At 35.1% G+C, this 26,931-nt stretch overlaps 2 protein-coding genes across 3 annotated transcripts in view; both read left to right on the top strand.

Moving 5' to 3' along the window:
• LOC136817838 (ubiquitin-associated protein 2-like) overlaps positions 1 to 26,931 on the top strand; it is a 48,625-nt gene that overhangs the window by 14,852 nt on the left and 6,842 nt on the right. The window contains exons 2-17 of one of the 2 annotated variants that reach the window (XM_067074171.1): positions 10,348 to 10,474; positions 10,885 to 10,959; positions 11,298 to 11,411; positions 11,652 to 11,823; positions 11,977 to 12,132; positions 12,295 to 12,343; positions 17,427 to 17,617; positions 17,891 to 17,920; positions 18,513 to 18,607; positions 18,775 to 18,938; positions 19,451 to 19,951; positions 20,471 to 20,813; positions 21,141 to 21,602; positions 22,383 to 22,584; positions 22,908 to 22,993; positions 24,420 to 24,482. In XM_067074171.1, coding sequence (XP_066930272.1) covers positions 10,421 to 10,474; positions 10,885 to 10,959; positions 11,298 to 11,411; positions 11,652 to 11,823; positions 11,977 to 12,132; positions 12,295 to 12,343; positions 17,427 to 17,617; positions 17,891 to 17,920; positions 18,513 to 18,607; positions 18,775 to 18,938; positions 19,451 to 19,951; positions 20,471 to 20,813; positions 21,141 to 21,602; positions 22,383 to 22,584; positions 22,908 to 22,993; positions 24,420 to 24,482 — 2,757 coding nt within the window. In that variant the 5' untranslated portion in view covers positions 10,348 to 10,420. The remainder of the gene's footprint in view (positions 1 to 10,347; positions 10,475 to 10,884; positions 10,960 to 11,297; positions 11,412 to 11,651; positions 11,824 to 11,976; positions 12,133 to 12,294; positions 12,344 to 17,426; positions 17,618 to 17,890; positions 17,921 to 18,512; positions 18,608 to 18,774; positions 18,939 to 19,450; positions 19,952 to 20,470; positions 20,814 to 21,140; positions 21,603 to 22,382; positions 22,585 to 22,907; positions 22,994 to 24,419; positions 24,483 to 26,931) is intronic. The other variant, XM_067074172.1, reaches the window with a different exon arrangement.
• Positions 593 to 4,091, top strand: LOC136817881 (E3 ubiquitin-protein ligase RNF115-like). Its single transcript, XM_067074213.1, has 7 exons — positions 593 to 676; positions 1,024 to 1,091; positions 1,372 to 1,417; positions 1,831 to 1,867; positions 2,002 to 2,379; positions 2,834 to 2,949; positions 4,029 to 4,091. The coding sequence occupies exons 1-7, from the start codon at positions 593 to 595 to the stop codon at positions 4,089 to 4,091; spliced, it is 792 nt and encodes a 263-aa protein (XP_066930314.1).

The raw sequence follows: 26,931 nt of genomic DNA, 5'->3' as shown, positions 1-26,931 counted from the left end.
ATCTATGCATTAACTATTTTTAGTCAAATAATGCACTAGTTTGTATGGATATTTTTTGAATATAATATGTAGTAACTATTTGTAGTCAAATAATGCACTAATTTGTATAGATCCAACACTTTTGAAATTAAACTGATTTTTGAATTTCAATGTTTTTATAAATTTTTGTTTTTTCGTGTTAAGGGGCTGTTGATTATTAATCACTTGTAGATAAGATCATCCCTCATCATCATGTTTCGATCGCAATCATTCTCCAAACATCCCTATGTCACATAACTGTTCCAAGATCTTGTTTTGGTATGTCTATATCTCTAGTGAGAACATCAAGAAATGAGAGCCTTCTACCCCCGAGGGATTGTGTTTGGGGAGTTTGTTACAAGCAGCCTACGCTTGTCCTTTACGTATTTGAAAATCTTTCAGAGAGGATGATATGAAAAATCCCAAATATTTGTAATTGAGATACATCCTACACGCATGTGCTGCAATTTTTTTTATAATCCCAGAATTAAATATTTATCCATTTCTTTTTAGAAACATAAAAAATGACATAAGGGTAATCTTTAAGAAATAATTGAACCATAAATCCATAACAATGGCGTCAGCAGATGTTGGCGATAACGTTTCATCCAAACTGTTCTTTTGCCATGTTTGCTCACAAGAAGTCGGTGCAACTGAGGTAAATACTAAATTTTCATTTCCAATAATTTTTAACCATCACAGTAAAAAGTGGGCAGAATATCAGGTTAAGAAAAGCTATCATGCTCAAAAGGGGTCAAACACTCAAAATACATTTTTCACACCCTGGTAATCTGAATTTTCCTGTTACAATGTACTAATTACTATGTGATTGTACTTTGCAGTACCATGATTTAAAAAAAAATTTACATCAGAAAACCATTATCAAGTGCTTTTGGATTTCAAAAAGTAGAATTAATTATTTTTATTCCTTGATTGCATAACTCCCAGAAAGTTAGCTATGTTTTCCAGGCCGTCTTATTTTTGTAAAACTGTTGATATCTTTAGGACTTGACATGTGCAATCTGCAGTTCTGGTGCAATTGAAGAACTTGAAACTATCAACACATCCCAAGAGTAATAATTATCATGTTTTTAGTTTTTATATCATCATCACCAGTCATTTTATTTTTTTTAGTCACAATGAATAGGCCAAAAAAAATTCAATTCATGGGTATTTGTAACTGAAGCATTATTTATGATAGAATTCTTTAATGGTGATGATGAGAGGTCTCTGATTGACACAGTTTCAGAGTTGAAAGCCTGCAATTATAATTTTTCTATATCTCTCTATGATGTACTGCTTATTTTTGATAATTATTGTCTAATTTAGATATTTCACCTGTATTTTTTTCAGACCCACTCAAAACCAAGAACATGATGAACAGGACGATTTTGTAAGTGTAAGTGTTGAATGAAACAAAGTCAAAACGTTTTAAATTGGTGACCTAATTGATGATAGCATTACAATTTTATTTATGCAAATTCTTTCTGTCCATTACTTTTTTGTTTATAATATAGACTATAATAATGATTGTATTTTTTAAACTACTATAGGATGGCTATTCTCATTCTTAGGGAAACTCTCCTGGTGCTTTTACGGGATCTGTCTGTTATTCTATTCCAGGCATACCAGCTGGGGGAGTTTTCGTTGTAAAGTGGCAATAGGAAATTTTTTCCGGTAATGAAAAAGTTTACAAAACCTCCTGTTAATTGAAGGATGATCGTGTCATGAACAATTACCCTAATTATATATTATATTGAAAACAGAAACAGTTATATCTATAATGCTTTTGATCTTTTGTGTTCTCTTTAGTTTTGGGACAACATGAGCAGAGGACGCAGGAGAAGAGGTACTTCAATTCAAAAATTGCAAATTTCAAATGTATTTTGTATTTACTCTGTATTTACCTATCATAAATTCTTTTATTAATTTCTTTCAATTTTTCTATTTCCAACCTAAAATTTTATATTCTTCTATTTACAGCACACAGTTATGGTTTACGACAAAGCACCAATCAAATTCCCAGGCGACGTCCACAAGTCATGGTGCATATTGGTTCACCAAATAATTCATTCCAAATGCACAGCACAAGCAGTGGTGGACCTGATCTTGATATGTTTGTTCAACAGCTCTTTGGTAACCTAGGTGTGCAATTCTCACGGAATGGCTTTTCTGCAATGCCTATGGGAGGCAATGGAATGGGTTTTGCTGGGAATTTAGGAGATTATGCTTGGGGACCAAGCGGATTGGATAATATCATTACACAATTGCTAAATCAGTTGGATAATTCTGGTCCTCCGCCTGCTGAACGAACTAAAATTGACTCACTACCTATTTATGAAATCACTCAAAAGGACCTAGGTATGTTGTATTTGTGTAGATTCTGCATAATACCATCTCTTTTTGCAATTGGGAGGCTGCTTGCATATTAACTGCCATGAAATAACAAAACTTAAAGAACAACACCTTTATCCGTGACCCGATGATGTTATTTAAGTCAGCGAGAATGAAATTAAGCTAAACAGGGAAGAGAAATTGCCTGTTTGAATGGGTGGGGATTTCTAGTTTTATTGATTACAGGGGATTCTTTGAAATTATTATCATTGGCTTTCCTAATGGTAATGGGAATGAGAGGTCATTGTGTATATTTTTTTTCAGTGGAGGAAATGTCCGTTTCAGTGCGCCTCTATACTGTCAAAGCAGAACGAACAAGAAAATTTCTTAAAATTTGTGCTCACTGGGATCTGAAAATGGAGTAAATAATTAAATGTAGCCCTTAATGTAGCCCTTTAAATATTGATTTCATTTCTCGTAGACGAAAAATCAGAATGTGCAGTATGTCAAGATCAATTTCAATTGAGTGAAAAGGTCAAACAACTTCCATGTAAACACAACTTTCATACGCCATGCATTGAACCTTGGCTAGAAATGGTAAGATTTTTCTTTTTATCTATTCTCTCAATATTTTATTTTTTAAAGAAAAGCAGTTCTGATAATGTATTTGTTTGTCATCGAAGGATGTTGTCTGGGACAAGCATTACTACAAGAGATATACATGGATTTCGAATTAGCTCTGTAAGAAAAGTCTCCTTCAGATCGAGATACAGTAATAAAATCTTCCTAAAAACTCAAAATCATCAATTTAACCATTTTTGCAATCATTCATTATAGACATAAATGAACAAACACAATATGCAAAGGTGCACAGTTTTTGGCCAATCAGAGAGTTCACTATAATTTTTCCGAGAATTAATTCTAAAGTCTGTTCACGATATAAGTGTGCACTCTTTTTTCTTTTACCCATAAACTTTCGAAGGAATTCTTCAATCTTTATAAAATTTGGTATCGTTGGAGAGATACTTGTGAGCGGAACAATTTGAAAGAAAAATGTCTTTAGAAAAATTCTAAAAACGAAGACAAAAATGAAGAAGAAAAAAATGAAGATTTTGTAGAGAAGTGCTATAACTTTCATTTTTACTGGAGAGATTTTTGATCTTAGGAAATCATCACTGTAAAGAAATTTCACTAAAATATTTATTCAAGATAAAGTTATGATACAAAGTTAATAAGTGATTGACCCCAAAAAAACAGCAGAAAACAGCAGAAAACAGCGTTTTTTGACGTCAATCAGCTTATAACTTTGTTTGATATCTTTTGACTGAATGATTATTTTTGAGAAATCTTTTCACAGTGATGACGTTCGACGATCAAGGATTTACTTCAGTGAAAATGATAGTTATAGCAGTTTTCTACAAGATTTTCATTTTTTTCTTCTTCATTTTCATCTTCATTTTTAGAATTTTTTTATAGATTTCTTTATTCCAAATTGTTCCACTCACTAATATCTTTCCAATGACACCAAATTTATAAAGATTGAAGAATTTCTTCTAAAGTTATAGGTAAAAGAAAAAAGAGTGCACACTTATCGTGAATAGACTTTAATTCCTTGTATTTTTTTGGAGTTTATGAGACTATAACTTAATATAATGATTCTTTTACTTATTTTACAGCACGACTCTTGTCCAATATGTCGAATGAATTTGAATGGTGAACGATCACGTGATGACAGATAACCCAATCATGATTCGAGTTGACTGAGGGGATAGCCAATCAAATATTGAGTTGATCGGATACACAACCAATCATATTTCGAGTTGTTGTGATTGAAAGGAGAAGGATGCGTTTGTAAAGGGTACCTGTTGAGGTGTCAGACGGAGATAAGTGTGGTATTATCATGGTGACTTTCTTGCCACCAGCTAACGTGTATCAATTAAGAACATAACTTAATCAAATAAAATACTTGAAATGGAAATTGTCGATCTTCAGATAGAATGGTATCGAACAACTGAATTTTTTTCGTGAACAAAAACATACGACAAAATATCGGAACATTCGTTCTCTGAAAGAATCAATACCTTTGAAGGTTAAAACTCCGATAAAGACGGTTGCTTTACGCAAGTTACAAACGTTAACCTAAAAGTCAAATATTTTAGATAGTGAGACTTTCTTAATACCATCATAACATCCTGGAGTGTATCAACTCCTTGTTCTGCCTTATTAGTAAAAAGTCAAAAGGTTAGTCTATATTAAAATGAATTTTTACAGGGATTTTGCTCTCTGGCCAAATCTTAATTTTCAAACATTCTTCACTTTTTGTTGTTTAGTTTATCTACCCCTCCTTGCCTTTTTTGGCAATCAGTATTAGCTATTTATGTATCTTGACATCGAGTTTTCCCTTTTAAGCCGTTTTGTTTTTGTGTTTAAAAAGAGCATGCACTTTGTATTGTTAGTTTTATGTTAAAATTGTAACTCGGACAAAAATGATCACGGTATTTTAAGACATTCTTCTTTTTCTTCTTCATGTCCCACCAAGATTTTTTTGAAGATGCTAGCCTTTTAGAACAACAAATTTCTTTCATCCCAAGGAGTACAAATTGCCAGTCAGTGCCGGTGACTCATATTATCTATTAAGCTTGGCGAACACTATTGCAAGGGACTATTTCGGCTGTATTTGTATCAACGATTACGACAAATTGTTCTGTTTTTTTAAGTTTGGAGCTTTTGTTTTTTTTAGTGCTAGGTCAATAATACAGAATCGTAAAAAATTGGAAAAACGTTGTTCATTATTTTAGAAGATTTATTTTGTCCATAAAATATCATAAATTTTTTGAATGTAAATTTTATAGCAATAATTTTATTACAAGTTTATTAATGTAAAAATTAAACCCCCTTTTTTGTTCGTTAAAAATTCCCTTTAAAAAATTTAACATCTATATTAATTTTTTAAATGAAATAGACCATTTCCCATACTGCATTTTGGAAAAGAATATTTATGATTTTCAATAGTCCATGTCTCTAGTTTCTTTAATAAACTGCGCCGTTTAAGACCTAAGTAAAGTCCTAGAAATAAACCACTGTTCGTTCGTTAGTTGCTAGCCTATAGTGAGTTAAAATATTGCAGATGAATTAGATTTTTTTATGCTAAACTGACCTTTGATAATTTTTCTTGCTTGAGAAGGTTTAAAGATTTCCCTCTAGCCCTTTGCTTTAAGCTCGATGGCCTGGTCTAAATTCTACCACATCGACCTGGAATAATCTCCCTAACAATCTGAAACCAACGATGTAAAAATAATAGATAACCAACTTGCCTTGATTCTCAAAAAACATCCGTGTTACGGTTGTAAAAATATTAATGACATTTTGCATCGTAAAAAGTGCAATTAAATAAAAACTTGCTTCATTTGCAACCTTCTATTGGACAGAATCGATCACGTGATGTATATTTTTCCAAAATTTGGGTTAGAAAAAGTGTATTTTCCGATAGGCAGCCGCACAGAAGGAATTTTTTAATTAGATATTATTGTTCTATAAACATTCATCTGTTTATTTTGTATCATGCAACCTTCATGCACTTTTCATACGTGAGATATCGCATTTCAAATCACACATATATTTCTCAGATAACAGCATTTTATGAGCGTTTATTTATCCAGATGAAGATTAAGTGGTATCAGGCCGATCCGTAGTCAATTTGTCTAAAGATTGGTACCTTTATCTTTTGAAAAAAATTCCAAAATTTGCAGTAAATAACAATGCAAATTTTCTATCAATTCAGTGGATGTCAAAAAGTGTGTCAAAATCTAGCTAAAAGCATAACACGCACTGCACACAGAGCTTTTTAATAGAGTGCTCATTTCAATAGGAAAACAATGGTTGTTCTCTTGGGAGAAGTGCCTTCTAGAGGTAGTTGGTTATCTATTATTTTTACATCGTTGGTGTACCTTATTGTACGTTCCGGGCGGGTTGGATAAAAATATCAGGTAAGTACTAACCCCAAAGTTAGAAATTAGTGGGAGAAAGCAGCGTTCTGAGGGTTGAAAGCCCGAAAGCCAAGCTGATCATCTTCGAGTGGGCATAATAAAATTTACTCGAAATTTCCGCCCCCACGCCCCTACCGCCCATTTCCGCGATCATCCTGCTTTTTCGCCCTGCAGATAGATGTTGACCCGCAATTCTTAGTATACAGGTCGCGGGAAATAATCACGTGACCTCAAAATGCACATTTTGAGTGATAAAAATGTCGCCGACCAAAGACGAAACAGAAAGAAGAAAATGAAATTGGATAAATGGCTAACCATTTTGTAACAAAAGATTATATATATACTCACAATATTTGAATTTTTATCTCAATCCTGGGCCAGGATAACAAGGATCTATCCGAGTGTTCTGTTTCAAGACAACAGTCACTCATTCAGTCAGCTTCTCTACAAAGATAGCTTTTTTCATTTTTTATTGATTTTAGATGGTGCAGTTTTTTAGTACATTTGCCATTTGCTTACTAATGGGGTGATGACATAGAGCATTTAGACATTTTTGAAATTGTCTCAAACATCTTTTTATAATTGCAGTAAAGTGTGGGTTGTTTCAGATAAAAACAGAAAATCAAACGCTCTTAATCTGGCGCACCAAAGCGGAAATAAATACTATCTTTTGAAACAACACTATTTTTTCAAATCGATACTATTTTTTTTTAAATGATACCATCTTTTTGAAAGGACACTATCTTCATCAACTTTTTCAAAACAATACTTCTCATGTTTTTGTATGTTCAATGTTGCCTCGATTATATATATAGTATGAAAAAATAAAATGTTTTCTCCTGTCAGAACTACAAACAACAAAGAGTGGCCGAATTCTTTTTCCTCTTAGAGAGACGATGTTACAATGAAAGGGTAATTAGTCCTCTCTGGGTCCCTCTGTCTTTATCCTGGCTTGGGACAGGCTGACTGTCATTTAAGACAGTCAGGCGACATTACCCCAGCGGCCTGTACAAGATGACAACAAACTCCAGGTAGACTGACAGGAGAAGAAAACAAAACATGAATCAACAAAGGTGTAAACACCTTAGACTCCTTTGGAGCCGACTGCACTAGACACCAGGCAGGGGACATATATATATAAAAAGATCTCTGCATTTTTCAACCTTGATTTGCTTTTTACATGGGATTCTCACGACCATCAATATTATAAGCAGTGCTGCAAATAACGGTCGGTGACCGGTAAATACCGGTCATTTTGTAGTTTCTACCGGTCATTCTGAAGCTCAGTTTTTCATTTTGTCCGGTTAAAATTTTAGATTAGAGGCTTCTTAATAGCGCTTCTAATTAAAAGAGGAGCAGTTTTTAAATCAAAATAGGTGTTTAGCCAATCTAAAGGTCATTACAGACTACAAAATTTTCTAAGATGGTTCCGCCAGACCCCCTGCTCGTCACACTCGAAAGATTACCGGCCAACTGAAATTTCCCTATTTGCAGCACTGATAAGAACAAAGAGAGAATCAGGCCCTGGGAACAAGGTTGTGCATTTTTTAAGGAAATGTTTTTGGTTGGGTGTCTTTTGGGTAGCGATTTAACATAAGTTTATCCGGCCAATAAAAATCAAACAAGAAATCGAAATTTCCATAAATAGTCAGGCAGCTGAGCTCACATAAAAAAGTGCAGTAGCTACAAAGTTTGCGAGTTGTTTTCTATAGATATGACCTTTCTGAACACAAAATCATCAACCGGACAGTTTGAAAATACTTACCGGACGCGTCCGAAAATGTTTTCGTATAATTGATGATGTCACAAGCAAAATGAAAATTTTTATCAAAAAAAGCATAGACATATTATATACCAATCAACGCGTTTTTTTATGTAGATTTAAGAAAAAGGTCAGTAACTAAGTCTGAAAATTTGATAATGAAAAGTTAAAAGCTTCCAAAGTTTTGATGACGTCATATTTACACTTTCTTTAGGATCGATTTTCTCGAGTTAGGCTGAGAAATCATATATATCCACTTAAAAGTCTTCTATATATATCGATTTTTGAGAGCTTTCGAATGGCGGTCTTAGATTTCAATTTTGATAAGTTTGAATTTTTGATTTTATTTTCGTTTCGGACAGGTAAAATTGACGTTACGGACATAAAGGAAAAGCGTTCAAACTTTTTATAGCAAAATTTTCAGATATGGTTACTGACCATTTTCTTAATCTACGTTAAAAAACGCTTCGATCAGTATATAATATGTCTATGTTGGTTCTCAAAATTTTTTCAGTTAGCCTATGGGTACGCATGACGTCATCAGGTCCTAAAATATTACCGGACATTAATTTCAACAACTCCGGTTGATGGTTTCTAGATATTTAGGCTGTATATTTTCAACTTAAAAGTGGTTTGGGATTGTTCGCACCCCGTCCAATTTTTTTGTGACTGTCAGACAATGCTCATAAGAGCATTTAGAGGACTAAGGTTTTTTGTGAATTTTCATTTTGTCATTCTTTAGAGGAGAGGACTTTTCAATATTTAAGCAAGAAGAAAATATTTATATATATATACACTCCATTTAGAATGACAGATTTAATGTAGCCTTTTCTTTCTTAGTTTTAAACAGGATATTTCACGGAATCAGGCAATTGCGATGGGGTTTACAGTAATTTCAATCTAGCCTCTACCTGTCACTCCTTTTGGATATATATACCATGATATACAAAATTCCATTTGGTGCTTTGAAATTAATAAACAGGCCAGTTAAATAAAATGAGAAATGGGTTACGGCTTTAAAAGCATAACATAAACAATAATGTTAAAAACGTGCAATGCGCTGCTTTTTCGAAAACTTTAAAATAACTTTCTAAAAGACACATTTCTAAAAAAATAGCATCATTTTAACAAAGATGGTGTCGTTAAAAAAAAGATAGTAATGTTTTAACAAAGTCTTCTTTGTCAAAGATATTGTCTATTTGAAAAGATATAAAGTATTTTTCCCCTTTGGCGTACCATTTTACTATCTCACTTGAACAAGATCAATGATGGAACCAGTTAAACTAAATCAAACACAATTGACTGAGTGAATTGGTCATTTACTGGTCATTCAACTGCATTGATTACAATTGTTTGACTGTGTCCAGTTCAGTTAGGGAAATTGCATAGAATCTCAGCGCTGCAAATTTCTGCAACTTTAACGTTGTTAAATACGGAAACTTGTCTTTATTTCCGCTGCCAAATTTGAAAACACTTGCCTTTGAAACTACTGTAACAGGTTCTCAAAATCATGTGCATTTTGTAGGAAAACCCAAAAGTAAACTTTTTAGGGATTTTTCACAATTATCCTTGGCAGTAAGGCTACCTTATTCAACAAATCGCTAATTTGTTTGAAAGAGCAAAATTTTGCCTGATTTTGCTTGTGATTTTAAGAAAAATTCTTGGGTATTTATTATTTTCAATCACAGGTTTCAATTAAAAAAGTGTTGCGTAGAATAGCAGCGCACCTTGTAGAAGCCTTGCGAAAAACCACAATGCAGCGGAATTTTGCAGTGCTGTCATTCTATGCAATTTGCCTAACTGAGTTGTTTTTCAAATCATGCTAGTTACATAAACAAACAGACCATGTTTGGGTTCAAATCCCACTCAGAACTTGACTAGGTAAATTTCAAAAAATAAAAGCAAAGTTGACTTCAAAAATGGCCAACCTAATTTGAACGTTACTTCCTTTTTCAGATACAGTTACTGCACACTTATACATATATATATTTGTCTAAAAAAAGAAATGTAAGAGAAAGTGCAAAAACCTACACAAAACATGCTATTTTTTTCAAAAAAAATCACCCTTTATAAAATTGTTGAAATTAACTAAAATTAAAATTTTGGTCAAAACAAAATTTAAGCTACAAACCCAGTGTAAATATCTCTTGCCAGCAGCCAGAAAGTGACTACTACGTAAGGCCTTTAACCTTCTGAATGGAACAGTAAGGAAACAAATTAAATGCTTGAGAACTTATTCTATTTTAGACATCAATGTACATATTGGTTGTAAATAGCCACGTGTATCATAATACTCTTTATATATAAAAATAAATATATCATGAAGAACAAGTCTGCAGAGACAACACAAAATGTCCTTCAAAAACATTCACAGGTTTGTACTGTTAGTTGACCTACGTATTGATAAATAATATCTCATAAAACACTTAGAAATTCTCAATTTTTCTCAAGCTGTAGCAGATGAAGCAGAATAATGCATCATATTTGCTAGTAAAAGTGTTTTCAAATTTGAAATAATTTTCAAGTCTTTGTGCACGAAAAATTGATATATTACATCAAAGTGTTACGTCACTTTATATGGTGCAAGAATATACTTCAGCATGTGAAGTATGAGAAGCTTTGTCCAGTGTAACCAAAAATTGCAATATTTAGCAGCTCAGGTTTTGTTTTTAAAATTACAAATGTGTAAAAATATATATTCTCATGTTAAGATAGGTCAGGAGCAGTATTAATAATCATTAGCCAAAAATTCTAATTAGTATTATTTATTACTTTCAAAATTAGGCAACAGAAGAACAACTCAGAGTTGCAAAACTTTCACAGATGACTAAAGACTCTCATGAAGAAGAGATAAAAATGGTTTGTCTATAATGTTGTTCAAAAATTTGTTTGTTTGTTTGTTTGTCTGTCTGTCTATAATGTTGTTTCGAAATTGAATTGAATGAGTGATAATGATAAAAAGCAACTTCAATTCATTTTATTGTTGTTCCTATTATTTTGATTTCGATTTATAATTAAATATTATTAATTTTTTTCATTTGAAGCTTATCAACTGTTCTGTTCCCAAACTAAATGTATTGACTTTGAGTGAGTGGAACGAGGCAAAAGATGTAAAAATAAAGTAAAGAATCCAATTAAAGTGTTCAGAAAGATATCTTTAAAAAAAGTTTTTTATTTTATTCTCATTTATTCCGCAGGTTGCCGATATCACAAGGAAACCATTGGATATAGTCTCTTTGGCACTTCATGACAGTAATTATGATACATCTGTGGCAATCCAAAATATTTTCGAAGGGAAATATGAAGCTGAGGTATGGACAATTTTGATTAATCCTTTAACACTTTTACTTTAACAGATCTTTTGGAACAATACATACAAGCAATGTATGTGGTGTATGATGTGTTATAAAATATTGTATAAAATTATTTTGGCATGAAATTGTATGAATGTGGCTTCCTAAATATCCAAATAAATTCTAAATCATATTATGCTCTGTACATTATATTACGCTATAATTTATTTGATGGTAATTATGTTATATTTTTCTCAGGATGAATGGCAAACAAAAAGTACAAAACGGAACAAAAAGTCAGGGCCTGTTTTAAATAACACCACTGACTTTGGTAACGATAAATTGGATGTCATTGATATAAAAGATAACGACCAAAAACCAAATGATATAAAAAATATATCTCGTGGAGGAGGAACTTCTGGTACAAAAGGTAATATTTTGAGCCTCATAAACTCACATAACACTTACATATTTTATTCTTTTTTATGATTTTCACAAAGCAAGCATGCAGTGATTTTTAAATCATTTTTTATCTTTTTCAAAACTTTATATTGTTGTATATTTTCTATCCGTTCCCTACCAGGACGTCCTTCATCTCATAACAGAAAAGATGATAGGTTCTCAGATGATAGACGAGATGGCTCTGAGGAGCGATCAACAGACTTTTCTCGTGATCGTATGAGAGGTTCTGATCGTGGTGGACGTATGAGAGGGAGAGGCAGAGGAGGTGGTCGAGGAGGTTTGTTCATTTATTGGCTCTAAGTTTAAAGTCAGCCTAGAATCAACTAGAAACTCTTTTCAAGTTGTTTGAAAACCATTCTTTTTTTGGTTTGAAAATTAAAATTTGAAAAAAGTCTTATTTTGAATATACTTACTTTATAAATCTTTTTCTTTTATTTAGCTTCAAGAGGTGGTCGCGGAGGATTTGGTAGAGGTGGAGCCGCAAGAGGGTATGTCATGAATAGTCTTTTTTCTATTCAGATCATCAAATTTTGTTATTTAAAGTTTGTTAAAAAGCTTCAGGGTACATGTAGAAGGTGGCACTCCTAGAGAGATTGTGCCAGAACATACTACTTGTAGAGTATGGTTTTTAAGATGTTTAGTTGCAAGGAGATGACTAAAATTAGAACAGATCATCCACGATGCTCTAGACATGTTTTTTAATTGTTTGTTTGTGGCATCTTCATAAAAGATAAATTTTGATTTGGGTAACTTGGAGGTCTGAAATTTTCACAGGATGTTAGTAGTGATGATAGGAATTCTAGCTGTTGTAGGGGCCGGTTAAGAGCAAATTTTAGCATTTGCGTGTGTTTCGGAAAATGATCTAAATCAGAGCTAAAAACCCAGGAAGTTGTCTATCTGACCAATGATTCTCATAGAGGGATTGTAATTAAAACAGTCTTAAAAGGCCCACATTTCTTTATTGTGGGGCCCTTTATAGAGCACTTTTTTAGCACCTATTTTCCCATTGACAATAAGTGCCAAAACGCCAAAGTAAAAGGCTTGATTGGGTATAAGACTTTCATAACTTCTTTTGACATAGTTGAATAATCAAGCTATTAACACCAATATAACAAATGAGCTGTTAAAGGACCCGTTTGGAGCTAAATTTAGCATTTTCCACCGAAAATACTGCAGCAGAATTACTAATCTATATACTAAAAGTCTAATTTTCTATGAGCCGTGGGGTGGCCATTATGGATTTTTTTCCAAGTCTCTTTTTGAATCGAGCTCCGAGCGGGAAAACAGTAGAGTGTCCTTTTTTCAAGGCGGAGTACGTTTCTTTGGAGACACGGCACCGGAAAATAGCCTACGGTTCCTTGCCGATCGGGAAACGTCGCGCGGTTCGGAAGCGTATCTCCGTTTTCGAAATTCTACTTTACTGGTAATTTTCGTAAAAGTAAATAAAACATAGAATAGCAAGAAGCTCATTGATTGATCTGGTCTCTCTGCTCTGGTCACTGGTGCCATCGTTTGTACATGGATAGGGAATGGTCTAATGGTCATGGTATCCTGTTTCTTAAATAGAGAACATTTTGTTATGGATTTGTACAGTTGTTCTTCAGAAATTATTATGGGGCTTATCGCAACCAACCATCTTAACAAAATAAACAAAAAGAACAAAGACCGACCAATGGAAACATTTACTTTAGCCCTCTTGAAAATTGAGGGTGGCATATTTTTGCTGCATGGTAATACATCCAAGTAATTTGGTAGTCTTTGTAGGCGGCAATCACAAATATGTCCCGACCGACCGTCCGATTAGACCGACTGACCGCCTCACTTTGTAGACTGACCGACCGCTTCACTTTGTAGACCGACCGACCGCCTCACTTTGTAGACCGACCGACCGCCTCACTTTTTAGATTGACCGACCGCCTCACTTTGTAGCCCGACCGAGCGCCTCACTTTGTAGACCGACCGCCTCACTTTTTGTAGACCGACCGACTCAATTTTTAGACCGACTGACCGCCTCACTTTTTAGATTGACCGACCGCCTCACTTTGTAGACTGACCGCCCCACTTTTTGTAGACCGACCGACTCAATTTTTAGACCGACTGACCGACTCAATTTTTAGACCAACCGACCGACTCACGTTTTAGACCGACCGACCGACTCACTTTTTTAGACCGACCGACCGACTCACGTTTTAGACCAACCAACCGACCGACTCACTTTTTAGACCGACCGACTGACTCAATTTTTAGACCGACCGACCGACTCACGTTTTAGACCGACCGACCGACTCACTTTTTTAGACCGACCGACCGACTCACATTTTAGACCAACCGACTCTTTGTTTTATAAGAGCACTTTATTTGTCATCATTTTTATTATGTTGTAAATAGGAAAAGGTTATAGTTATTATTGACACCATTATATGATAAAATGAATCATCCTAATTTCATTCAGATTTATATACATTAAATTTATCACTAGCACCTCTTCAATTAACACTAAACCTCATTATAAAAAATATTGACATTATCCTATCTTCCATTTCTTTGGGTTCCTTTGTAGTATTGAGCGGCTGATATTTTCATTTTATACCGTACCAGTTTTTTGTCCTCAATAAATTCATGTTGTCTGTGTAGTAAATGGTTTTGGCCTTCAAGCTTAACTTCTTGCTTTTAAAGTATTCAGTTGTTAATCATTATGTCTATATAAAAAGTAAAATGGTTAATCGGGAAGGAAAATAGGAAAAAAAACTTTTTCTAATCTGTGACACATTTTTGTTCCCTGTGTTTTTTGTTTACATTGGGAATCCGCCATTTTTCTTTAAATCCGTTCACATAGCAACATGATAGACCGTATATTTTATAGCCCGGACTTTTACGGAAGATAAGTAGCTATGAAACTCAATAAGGCGATATCTCGAGATTGGAAAGGAGTTAGGAGATGGTTGACCCCTCATTGGATCGGGAATTTAATAGAGAATAAGTTGGGAAAGGTAAGAGTGGGTATAAAGAAACTTTAGAAAATATATATTCAAATTGGGGCATTTTGGGTCCGATGACGTCATCAAAACCTAAAAAATAAAATATCTCGAGTTTGAGAAAGATTTAAGCAATAGATGACCCCTCATTGGATCGGAAATCATCAAGAGAATCTTTTGGATAAATGACAAATTGATTTCAGTGAAGTGAAAAGTTTATTACCCTTTCGATGACGTCACTTAGGGCCAAAATGACGTCACAAAACATGAAATATGCGGTTTTCCGAGTTTTGATCATAGAAAAGTGGTAATATTTCCTTCTTTGGGCTTACAATATACAATTTTTACCTTCCCCCACCATCCAAAGGGCTTTTGATGTGTTCAACAACACTCTACTCGGCGGGTGCGACGCCGGGTGACGGCTAGTCTATATTACTAAAAGTCTAATTCTGAGTGAGCCGTGAGGGAGCCATTATGGACTTTTGAGATGGGGGTTTGAGAGTTACGTGACCGATTTCCGTTGGATGGGTGGTTGAAAACGAAAGCGAAAGTGGTCAGGGGAAGAGTGTGAAAATTAGCGTTTTTGAAAAGAAGTCGTTGCAGTGTCAATCTTTTGCAAATTCAAAGACCCACTTTCCCGTGGAAATAATTGATGTTTTTTTGTTTTTTTTGGGACTCTTGGGGCATAAGCTACCCCGTTGACCGCAAAAATTCCAAAATTCGTGGATTGACCGTTGACAACGTTAGGGGTAAAGGAACCAAATGACGTATATGAGACTTTCAAAATTAAACATATTCAAAATGAGGCTTTTTGGGTCCGATGACGTCATCAAAAACAGAAAAATACAATATCTTGAGTTTGAGAAGAATTTCAGCAATGGTTGACCCCTCATTGGATCGGAAATCATTGAGAGAATCTTTTGGGTAAATGATTAATTCATTTCAGTGAAGTGAACAATTTATTACACTTTCGATGACGTCATTTAGGGCCCAAATGACGTCACAAAACATTAAATTTGCAATATTTTTAGTTTTCAACCATTTAAAGTGGAAGTTTTTCGTTGTTTGGGCTTACAAATCAGATCTTTTTATTTTACTCTCCCCACCATCCAAAGGGCTTATGATGCGTTCAGCTTTCTACTCCTCGGCAGGTGCGACACCGGGTGACGGCTAGTATGTTTCTAAACACCTAATTAAAAGGCTAGAGTGCGTGTAAAACCTTCATAACTTCCTTTAAAGTAGTTTAATAATCAAGTTTTTAACACCAATATAACATTTGAGCTGTTAAAGGGCCCGTTTGGAGCTAAATTTAGCATTTTCCACTGGAAATACTGCAGCAGAAACCAAAATTAACTTTACACCTAGTCTAATTTTTGCTAAATTCAGCTCATTTTGAGACCTAGGAACATAAAATAACCTCATGAAGTTCTGTTCAATAGTGTATCAAGCAGTAATGATAACTTATTTTATGTTCAAAACCTTTTCAGGGTCCAGAATCGAGCAAATATTTAACATTTTCCGTTAAAATGCTAAAATACTGCTCGTTTTTGGTCCATTTAACTATGACAAAGATCACAGAAAAGACTTTTTAAGCTTCATGAATGATCCAAGCATCAAATAATGCCTAAATGAGCTATGAAATAACAATAACCTTTGGGTTATCAAATTTTAGCATAAAGACATGGCTTTCAAGAACTTTAAGTCCAATCAATGCTAAATTTTTGCTCGTCAAAGGACCCTGGAATGCTTTATATCGGCCAAATTTGGTTTTTCTATCTTTTTGAATGCCTCAAGCATACAAATATCAATATCATAGTTCTTTTGTGTTTATCTTAACTGTGCTGGTGGATTAAAAAAAAGCCACACCCAATGCTAAAAACATGCTCATAATGGGACCATACAACCATTTTTAGTGATTGCTTATGTTGATATATTGATCCTACAAGGTATAAAAAGGCATGTGCAAAGTATTAGAGTCATATAGCAGAAAAATTGAGAGAGATACAAGCCTCTAAATCCAAATGCTTATATATATCCAAATTGGCTCATTTTTGGACTGCACTTTGTTTAAACATAAGTAATATGACAGATTTAAGCTTTACAAAAAATTCTTTTAAATTTTAAAAGTTCATCTTTTCCACGCAATCATCATCAGGGCATAATTTCAGTTAATTCATTATATTAGAAACGAATGATGATTTCCCAAGACCCTGAAAACGAAACAATTAAAAATTATGTCCCTCTCCTCTAAAGGGATGGGGCAAATCTTCAATACCATGTTTCAATTTCTGAATCTAAAGTAAAAGCAATTTTTAAAAGTACATTATTCTTCTGACTTATGGTAGAGAATTTATTGACATCTTGCCCTCAACACTAATTCTATTTGTAAAAAAGATTTAACTAAAGAGGATATTTTTAACTGAAATCTACCTGCAACAAAGAAAAATAGCCAATACATTGCCATAATAATGAAAAATAGCCAGTAATTTGTCAGCGACAAAGCAAAAAGTTTTTCACGTCAGCCAGCAGTTGCATGGCTAGTACAAAATTGCTCAAGTTTTGGTTATTGATTACCGACAATGCTTTCTTTATTAAGGAGTGGAAGACCAGTCCGTGGTGCGGGAAGAGGTGGCAGAGGAGGCAGACGTGGTGATGGCCGTAGAGAAGAAAATGGTTTTGGTGAACCATTGGGCGGTGGATTTGGTGCTCCATCAAGTGGATTTGGAGAACCAAGTTCTGGAGGGTTTGGTGATCCTGCTGGAAGGTTTGGTCAACCTGTGAAAGAAGGTAGGACTAGGAATTAGTCTTCACTACATATGACAAGATAGAGCGAAATTTAAAGACAACATTTTTTAGATTTTGGTATAGGTGGTAAAAATACTAAGAAAAATGATGTGATGCAAAAAACTATTAAAATAGGTTTAATCAAAGAATGAATTTTGATGTGCTGCCAGGCAGCCTTTGTCTACGTTTTGCCTTTTTATATGATTTTATCATATTATCACTTTTGAAAGTGCCTATTCGTTAAATTTTGTTAATTCTGGTTAATTTCTAATTTAGAAACTTGGGATGTTGACGAAAAGACAGAAGGTTTGTGGCTAAGCAATTTACTTAAATTAGAATTTCGAATAAAGTCAAGAAATAAAATTACATAAATTGTTAGTTTCCCCTTTTAACGATTTTCAAAAAATGTGAAAAAATTCAACTTTAACTTGAAAATTCTCAATACAGTAGTCAAAACAGATGGGATTTCCATTATATTGAGATGAAACCATAATAGTTATTATATACCTCCTTGTTAGCAAGGTGTCTTTATGGAAAACGACTCATTAAACTAAGCTCTTTCAATGATCTCTAACACCCATGAACCTGGGTAAATAACTGCGGCTGTTGAACAGTTTATACTGATTGAAATAATAAGGCAAACAAAGGCAAAAAAAGTTTTGCGAGAAAATTGCAAATTGACTACATATTTTAAAATTGGTCTATTTCCAGTTGATCAACCTCTTTCAGTTTCAGTGCCCAAATGGCAATTGGTAAATAGCACATGGATTAGTCCCTATTCTCTGTATCCAGTCCAAATAGTGTTAAGGGCCTATATACACAACTGCAAGACAGAATATTGGCAAGTCCATTAAATCAGTCTAAGTATAGCTTAATATAATCATTAATTCAACTTCAGATTGGGGATTGGAAGATACAACCACTTCAACGACGACTGCAAACACAGAAACCAAACTCGAAACAGACTGGTCAAAAGACTGGGGCGATGAAGAGGTACATTTCCTATTTAATCTGTCCAGTTACGGAACTACTGGATGAATGACTTTTTTAATTACAGGCTTGGAAGTTTGTGGTATCTCCTTTTATAATACAATTCAGTGAGGCTAAAGTAAAAAGAATTTCTCTATACTCCTTTTAACATGATATTTTCCTTGTTTTAGATGGAAGAGCTCGAAACGACAAATGAGAAAGTAGACAGTTTATTCTCACACAAGTTAGACTGGGGCCACGTCAATGGGAAAACCGAAGAGAATTCATGGGCGGATAAAGAACAACCTTCAAATACGTTGCCTGCAATGGATTCTGGAAAATACGTTCCTGAGCAGTAAGTTTTCATTAGAACTTTCCAATTAGCCAACTACCTGAAGTGGATTAGTTTTGGCAATTGGCAAAAATGAAATTTTTGGAGCATTCTTAAAAAGATTTCGTTAAATTTGGCGGGGATTTGATTTGGCGAATTGCCGATTTTTGAAATTTTGGCAGGGATTTAATTTATGAATTTTATCAAAAATCGCCAAATTAAATCCCTGCCAAAATTTATCCACTTGAAGGTACTATTTAAATAACGGGTAAACGACATAACTGCACAGAACTGCAATTACTAAAACACAAATTGTTTTTACCCAATCTTCCTACTTTGAAATATAATTCTGATTTTTTCATCAATAGCTGGATGATATTAATGAGTGTGTTTTACAAAATTATGATAAGATTTATAAAACGAAAAATTATGAAGAATTTCTGACTTTCTTTCTAATTATCTATACATGTATTGGCGGTAGTGGTATCTTCATTACTCGTCGTACTCAGAAAAATATATATTTCACCTTTATTTAGGATTGACCCTGCTGTCATATCTTCAATTCCAACCCCTGCTTCATCAGCTGAAGCAACGTCATACCAACCAACCAATGACATCAGCCGTTACATCACAAACAGTGCTGCTAGTAACCAGTTCCCCTCAAGCCAACAGGAAGGTGGACTGACGAGTAGTCTTAACGAAAGAGATTTCACAACGTTGACAGAGTCACTTCAAACCAGTCTCTCTTCACTACCTATTGTATCAGGGATCACTGAAAGTCATAAACTGGAACAAGAACAGAGAGATATCGCTAAAAGCATGACCAAGATACAGCAACATCAACCAATCCAAAAGTTACTGCCTGGGCCATCGAGAAAACCATTACCCAAAAATTCATCTCAGCCTGTGGTGATGCCTCGTTCAGCCAAGATGGTACATGATGTCGAAGAACAGTTTGCTGGATTGGAATTCGGTTCTGGACCGGTCAGTCCTAGGCTACTAAAAGTCGCTAATTCCTCGCCTGCTCCATATTCAAGGTGATTAAGCTCAGATATCTTACATCAAACACTTGATGGGACTTCTACATCTCCCTGCTGAAGCAATTCTATTGAATAAAGATATTTACTCTAACCGTCCCTCTTTCATCCATGCTTTCTGTTTGTATTGAACACGGCAACAAACTGGTCTTTTTATGAAGATGCCGTATTATGTTGCCTCAACACCGAAGGGTTTGAGAGGAATCTTCCACTTCTCAAACAAGAAAAGAAGAAGTGCTTTTGGAATGACAGATTGAATCTAACGCTCTCTTTATTTTCATGCGGCTTACTTTTCAAAATTTAACAACAGATTTTACTTTCAATCTAGCGTTTGTGTGAAAACCACTTGGTTCAGGCGTTTTGGAACGGAAGGGAAAAAAGTGGCTTCATTTCCCATCCAAGAGCTTCAACTCTAGCTCCTTCTGGGAAGGAACTCCATTAAACTGAACTCAATGATCTTTGTGTTTGTTTTTATTTGAAATCAGATTAGTAATAAAATATTTTATTCGTTCAATTCAGTGACTTGAATAACACGGAAAGTCTGGAGATTTCAGCGACAAGACAACCAATTGCCATTCTACAAGAACCAACACCAATGATCACACCTTCTACCCCTCCAAAGTCGACAATAACACAACCAGACTTGGTTTCTCATCCCACAATTTTACCGAACGACACACCACCGACACCTACCATCCCTACGGAACCGGCAAACCCGTCACAACTTCCGCCAAGTGATCCTATTGACGTGACAAACTCAATTACAAGCTCTTTGAATGCTTTCCAATCACTGGAGAGTAGCCAAAACGAGAGTAAATCGCACTATCTGGGATCACCTGGAAGGGGAATAACTCATTCAATGGTGTGTTTTTCATAATAGATTCTATAGATGAATTTTTATTTATGCTATCGATGTCAAAGTATAATTTGACAATTTTTGGGTATTTCAAAATAAATAGCATTATGAACAAAGTTTCGAATTTGAGAGAGTCGATATGGATATTCTGCTTTCAAGATAAAGCCAGCTATCGTACCGTGTTCCTTATCTTTATATTTAGGTCATCTACGATCACCAATCTTAAATAGTATAATACTACTTTTATACTTAATTTACTTAAGGCTCAGATGCATCGAAAACAAATATTTCCCGTTTCTAATTTCACCTTTAACATTTCTTCGTTCGCTCTAGGCTTCAGATGCTAATCAATATTCATCAGCGTCTAAACTTCCTGCTTCTCCAACGTCAACCTCCTCTCTTGATGTTTTCGCACGTCACAGTGGACTGGGAACCAGTGTCACCATGGCAATGGACCCAAAACAAAAGCTATCTAGTTACCATGATTCACCAAAAGCCTATAGTTCAGTGGAAAAGAACTCAGACAAGCTGTTATCTGAGAATAAACAATTCCTTGCTGAACAACAGAGAGCGCTGGCAGCGCTGGCTGAGCAGCAGCGAGAACACGATGTAATTACTGAACAGAGGGCTGCATTTGCAGAACAGAAAGCCTTGGCTCAACAGAAATTACTGGCTAGTCAGAGGTCGAAAGATGACACTCGACCAGCTACAGACTCACTAAATAATAGCCTGAAAGAGACACGTCCTACTGATAACAGGCTAGGAATCACGGAATCATCTCCTTTACAAGTCAAGGTAATATATCAAATATTCTTACATTCGTACAAAACTTATTTCATCATATTTCAACTTTCACTCCTTGCTCAGAGATTTTTCTGAGCTCTTTTTATTTCCGTATCGGCCAAAATACTCAGTCCAAGATTGAGCATTTTGATTATTTTCTACGTATTTAAAATCTTTCGGGAGCTTCGCCATCTAAACTACCACCAGGACTTTGCCCTGGACCCAATGGGGACCCTGAGCTTTATCAATGCACAGCTTCGTAGAGCAGATGTTCTTACAGGCATATTAGAAACTCAACCTTAATTGACAAAAACTGCCCCACTTCATAGTGCTTAAAAAAATCTCTTTCCTTTGCTCACTTTCTTACGAGTTTATGTAGGTGTGTTTTTCAGCGACGGTGACGGTAAGATTCTCATTTGACTAGCCGAGGACGACGGTAGATCAGCACTATTACCATCCTCGATTTTGCAAGTCAAAACGGAAAACTGTCATTCCAAATCGCTTCAGTCACTCTACCATCCTCATAAGTGCAAATACATAAATTCGCTTTTAACGAATGTCTCTGGAGCACTCTCTTAATGTTGTAGAATATCAAATTGAAGTCCTTTCGCTTTAAGTGGGCACTCTCTTTGCAACCGTGTTGAAACGATATTGTAATTAGTCTGTCTGTTAGTATCATACACGTCATTTATTGAATAAAGAGAGGCTTCGAAGTAAATTGGTCCAGCAAAATGCTTATTGTTTGCTTTTGAAAAAATTGATCACGTTTTTCCTTTCTATCGACTTTAACAGGATTCACCTTCAAAGAATTCCACCACCAGCGATGCTTCATCCTATACATCGAAAGGTCATCCTCATCGTTCGAACAACACACGTTCAATATCCTCACCACCTGGCCTTTCTTCGTCCGTTTACACGTCCAATACTTCAAAGAATTCTGAACTATTAAGTCAAGCTGCCAGTTCTGCTACAAATTCAACGACGAAAAGTCAATGTGAGTGTTAGTTAAGTTTCGAAGGTTACAGTTTTTACTCTCGGGGGGGGGGGGGGTTGGAATAAAAATGTCCTGGGTCGAAAAATCTTTTTAAAGGAGGCTAATACAGCAGAATTAGTACAAAAGAGGGAACTTTCAGAAACATTTTCCCAAAAATTAATAAGCGGGGGGGGGGGTTGGAATAAGAGTGTCCCGGTTGGAAAAATTAATTAGCGGGAGGACGGCTATTAGATACCCGAGAGTACTTTTGATAATTTTGATGACATAAAAGAGGTAGGAGAAATTGTATTTGTGCTTCAAACCACCCTTTTTTCAAATTTCAGCAAAAACAAGCAGTGCGCCACCCGGTATGATTCACCCAAACCTTATGCAATACCCTGGAGTTCAACCTGGAATGCTACCATATCAGGTATCACTAAACTTCTTTTGTTGGTAGTTGTATTAAGGCCGGTCTCCACTTGCGCGCGCTGCGGCAAATTTTTTTTCCCGTACATGGACGGGAGTATCATCTTGACGGTCGGGAGTATCATCGACGGTCGGGAGTATCTTAAACTTATCTTAAGCCTTGAAATATCGATCCGACAGGGGTTCGAACCCACGAAATGAAAGAGTTTCTGATCAGAAACCCAGCACGCTATCCGTTGAGCCACACTCGCACAGCAGAACACAAAATTTGGAAATACTTATGGAATGACAAAAAAGACGGGGGTAATGTTATTATAATATGGGTAAAATTGCCCCTTTTTTAACCTGACTGAAATTCGAGCCGTTACTAGCAACCCTGCGGGGCCCAAGGCGCCGAGTATGCACCCGGCACAGTGACAAGTCGTTACTAGCAACCCTGACCTAAGCAATTCAAAACAACAAAACCAAACAACATAGATGAGATAATCCCGACCGTCGATGATACTCCCGTCCATGTACGGAAAAAAAATTTGCCGCGCTGCGATCGCACTTTATCTATCAAAGCTTCCAAGCTATTGGTCAAAAGAAAAACGAAGCACTTCCATTGGCGCAATCTGACGTAACGGTTGAAATAAGTAGAAATTTATTCAATTTTTTTTCGAGCGTGCGCTACATTTTTATGACGTAATCTTTTTTCCAAGCAAAAAGGAATGAAGCCAAACGGTGCGATCGCAGCGCGCGTAAGTGGAGACCGGCCTTTATACATTTGTTTAATAAGCAACTCGATTTTTAGCTCCAGCCGTAAAGTTGCTCAATTTCTTATAAATTTTCTACTTCTTATCCTATTGTATCTTTTTTTTTTGCTTAAAAAATGGGTCAAGGACTTATTGTACGCCTTATATTATCTGAAAAGCTTTTCCTTTTACGAGACGTTTAAAAAATTATTTGACTGGCTTTAAGGGCTTTTGAGTTATACCCTATAATTCTGTTTGCTTGTAACGCTATTTTGATAGCTATATTCAAGTAATCTGTATGCATATAATTCCTTTACTAAGAGTGATAGTTTAAGAAAAAAATTCTAATGACTTCCTAACTTTCAACTTCCTCGAAACATGGTGTCCTCCAGGTTTTCAGCCCCTCCCCCCCCCCATCTGAGGCCTAAAACCCCCATCTGGTCTTCTTCCCCGCCCATCCTTTTTCTGGTGTTCCTCCCGATAGACACCCACAATCACGATTAGAAATATGATTATTAAAAATTAAAAATTCTGCAATTTCTCTCCCTACTTTCCATAAAATATCCCCCCACCAAAGTGAAAATATTCACTTCCCCCTCCAGGACAAAAGTTGATCCCCCCATCTTCCTGGGGGGGGGGGAGGATCCCATGCGAAATCATACAATACAATTATCCACTTATTCTCGTTTCTTTCAGCAATTACACGGATATAATAATTACGAAGAACTTCTACAATTACAACAACGAGCTGTCCATATGGTGAGTCTACTATATAATTCTTGTTGATCAATTTTACTTTTCAACCCTTTTTTTCCCCATTCCGTCAATATTTCAAGCATGTCTCTGCATTGGAGTCTCCAATAAATCTGATAAATATCGATCACCTTCCCTAGAATTTCTCTTTGTTGAATAGAGAAATAGCCAAGCTCTGGATTAAATTTCTCTGGTCCCTTGCGAAGCTGCCGCATAGAGGCTCGTTATTTATTAGATATTTATTAATCAAAGGAGGTGAACTCATAGTCAACAAGTGCTCGATAAACCGACCAGGAGTAGAGCTTCTTCAATCAAAAAATATTTATAGATATTTATTAGATATTTAAAAAAAGAATTATTTTTGAGGTTTAACTCAACTTGGAATATTCTCAAATGTTGCAATTTGGTATGCTTGGAGCTTTCTTTGGGTTTACTTTTAGTTGATAAGATAATTAGATAATTATTCAAGGTCTAGTTCGATATTTTACCCAAAAATAAATACAGTACCCAAATATTAAATCATGTTTTCAAAATCATCATATGACTCATATGACATCATTTTTCTCTGCATGAGCACCGGGGTTTTTCCCTGCTTACGTATATCTTCAATTGAACTTTTTGCAAAAATGCTGAAAAATTGCTGATGCAAGTTTATCTCTGGTATGAATAGAATGGTCAGATCACTTTCATGTGTCGGTTCAATAACATTGAATTATTGATGACGAAGTTTCGATTTTAAATCAATTCCATTCATATCATATCTCTCTTATTTTGATAATTTTCCATCTTCAGTTTTTTATAAGAATACTTTTTGATAGATTCCACTTTGCTAAGATTTCAATTATAAATCTTGTCAATTAGTCAGGTTCTTTCTCTTCGACATAACTGGGAAACTGAAGGTGTATGTGTCACCACAGAAATAACTGACTTGTGGCAGCCGAGCGTTTATAGCGACCTTGCTTTTCGATCATTCGATGTTAGATATCTAAGTGTGTCAGTGTTTCTTAAATGTTTTAAACGAAAAACTTGACTTTGTTTTCTTATAAAAAGACATTTTACCTCCCTTGTTTTTTATCTGGAATATTTTTTCAGCATTCAATGTGGAACCATTTTCGAATGTTGTTTTCAAAACCTACCATAACATTTCCGACCGTTTAGTTTACAGTAAAACTCTGTAAATTTGTTATTAAATTTTAATTTTTTGATCACTCGACGCGCCGATTGTAAAAATAACATCAGCAAAACAGAATACAATTTTCAGTGAATTTTCAAGCATTTTTTCTTTTTGAAGAACAACTTCTAATCTGTGATAAAGTCAAATTAATGAGCTACAGAAACGGACTTTCTAAGAGTGTCAAGGTCAAAATGACCTTATCTCCTTCAATTCTCCATAGAAAATTTCCCCCAGCTTTGCAAAAATCCCAAGGTGTCATATGATAAGAAAATAAAATAAAAAGAGGTAGAAGCAAAAAGCTCATTTAATCAACGTTTTATTGAACTTCTTTCTGAAGCGTGGTATTTTGATAATGATAGGCTTTAATGATACAAAAACTAATTTACATCAACTTTAAACTACCTCTAAACAAAAAATATTTTTTTAAAGCAAAAATTTCGAATATCGAAAATTGTAAATTGCATAATTTTTAACTCTCAAGAAATGATAAATTAACCATCATAAAACTGACATAACATAGTGAAGAATTATTTAAAATAACAGTCAAAGCTAGGAGTTAATAGTCTGATTTTTCATGTTTCCCTATTCAACAGTGGTCAATTTTTGGAATATTTTTCCCAGAAGCGATCACCAATCTTTGCCAACAGACTTCCAAAGAACTTGCATCTCAAAGAGTCTTCTAATTCCTTCCTCAATTCCTCTTCGCTCTTCGATTGGTTCTTATTGTCCCCTTTACCGCCACCACTACTACTTCCGCCATTATGGGTGTGGTCGCCTTGAGCATGTTTTTGTGAGAGCTTTGTTATGATGGAGTTGATTATCTGCTCTTCTTCCTCTGTATTATCCATCTTTAATGATTCCAAGAAACGACGGATTGTTGCTATGGAGAACATTTCACCTTCTTTGATGTTTTGAAATTGGTTTGTTGCTTTCTCGCTCAAAATCTTCTCAATTCCAATGGCAATTTGATGTAGAGCTGATCTACGTTTTGTGTTATTTTCTAAGTCTTTTTCAACAAGCCAACAAACAAGTCCTTGGTACTCAAAATCTGACTTTATCGAATCCACTCCTAGGGCCTTCTCTCTCCTACTATGTCTTTGCCAGAAATCTCGATCCGCAATCTTTTAGTCTCAAATTCCAGTTTTGAGTTTTCCCAATCAAGTGCTACAATTTTGATATTCTTATTTCATCTGCTATATAATAACTTCCGTCCGATTTCTGTTCATAAGAATACCTTGAATCTTGATGCATACCCTTGCCGTAAATGGCAAGTTCTCTACA

Source organism: Clytia hemisphaerica, unplaced genomic scaffold (genome assembly GCF_902728285.1).
Source record: "Clytia hemisphaerica strain Z4C2 unplaced genomic scaffold, Clytia hemisphaerica genome assembly, whole genome shotgun sequence".
In the NCBI taxonomy this organism is placed as follows: domain Eukaryota; kingdom Metazoa; phylum Cnidaria; class Hydrozoa; order Leptothecata; family Clytiidae; genus Clytia; species Clytia hemisphaerica.
This window is presented reverse-complemented; position numbering and strand designations above follow the sequence as displayed.

Coding starts and splice junctions, on each gene's coding strand:
- LOC136817881 (XM_067074213.1), top strand. CDS start 593: ATGGCGTCAGCAGATGTTGGCGATAACGTTTCATCCAAACTGTTCTTT. Junction 677..1,023: donor AAGAAGTCGGTGCAACTGAG/GTAAATACTAAA, acceptor TGATATCTTTAG/GACTTGACATGTGCAATCTG. Junction 2,950..4,028: donor TTGAACCTTGGCTAGAAATG/GTAAGATTTTTC, acceptor CTTATTTTACAG/CACGACTCTTGTCCAATATG.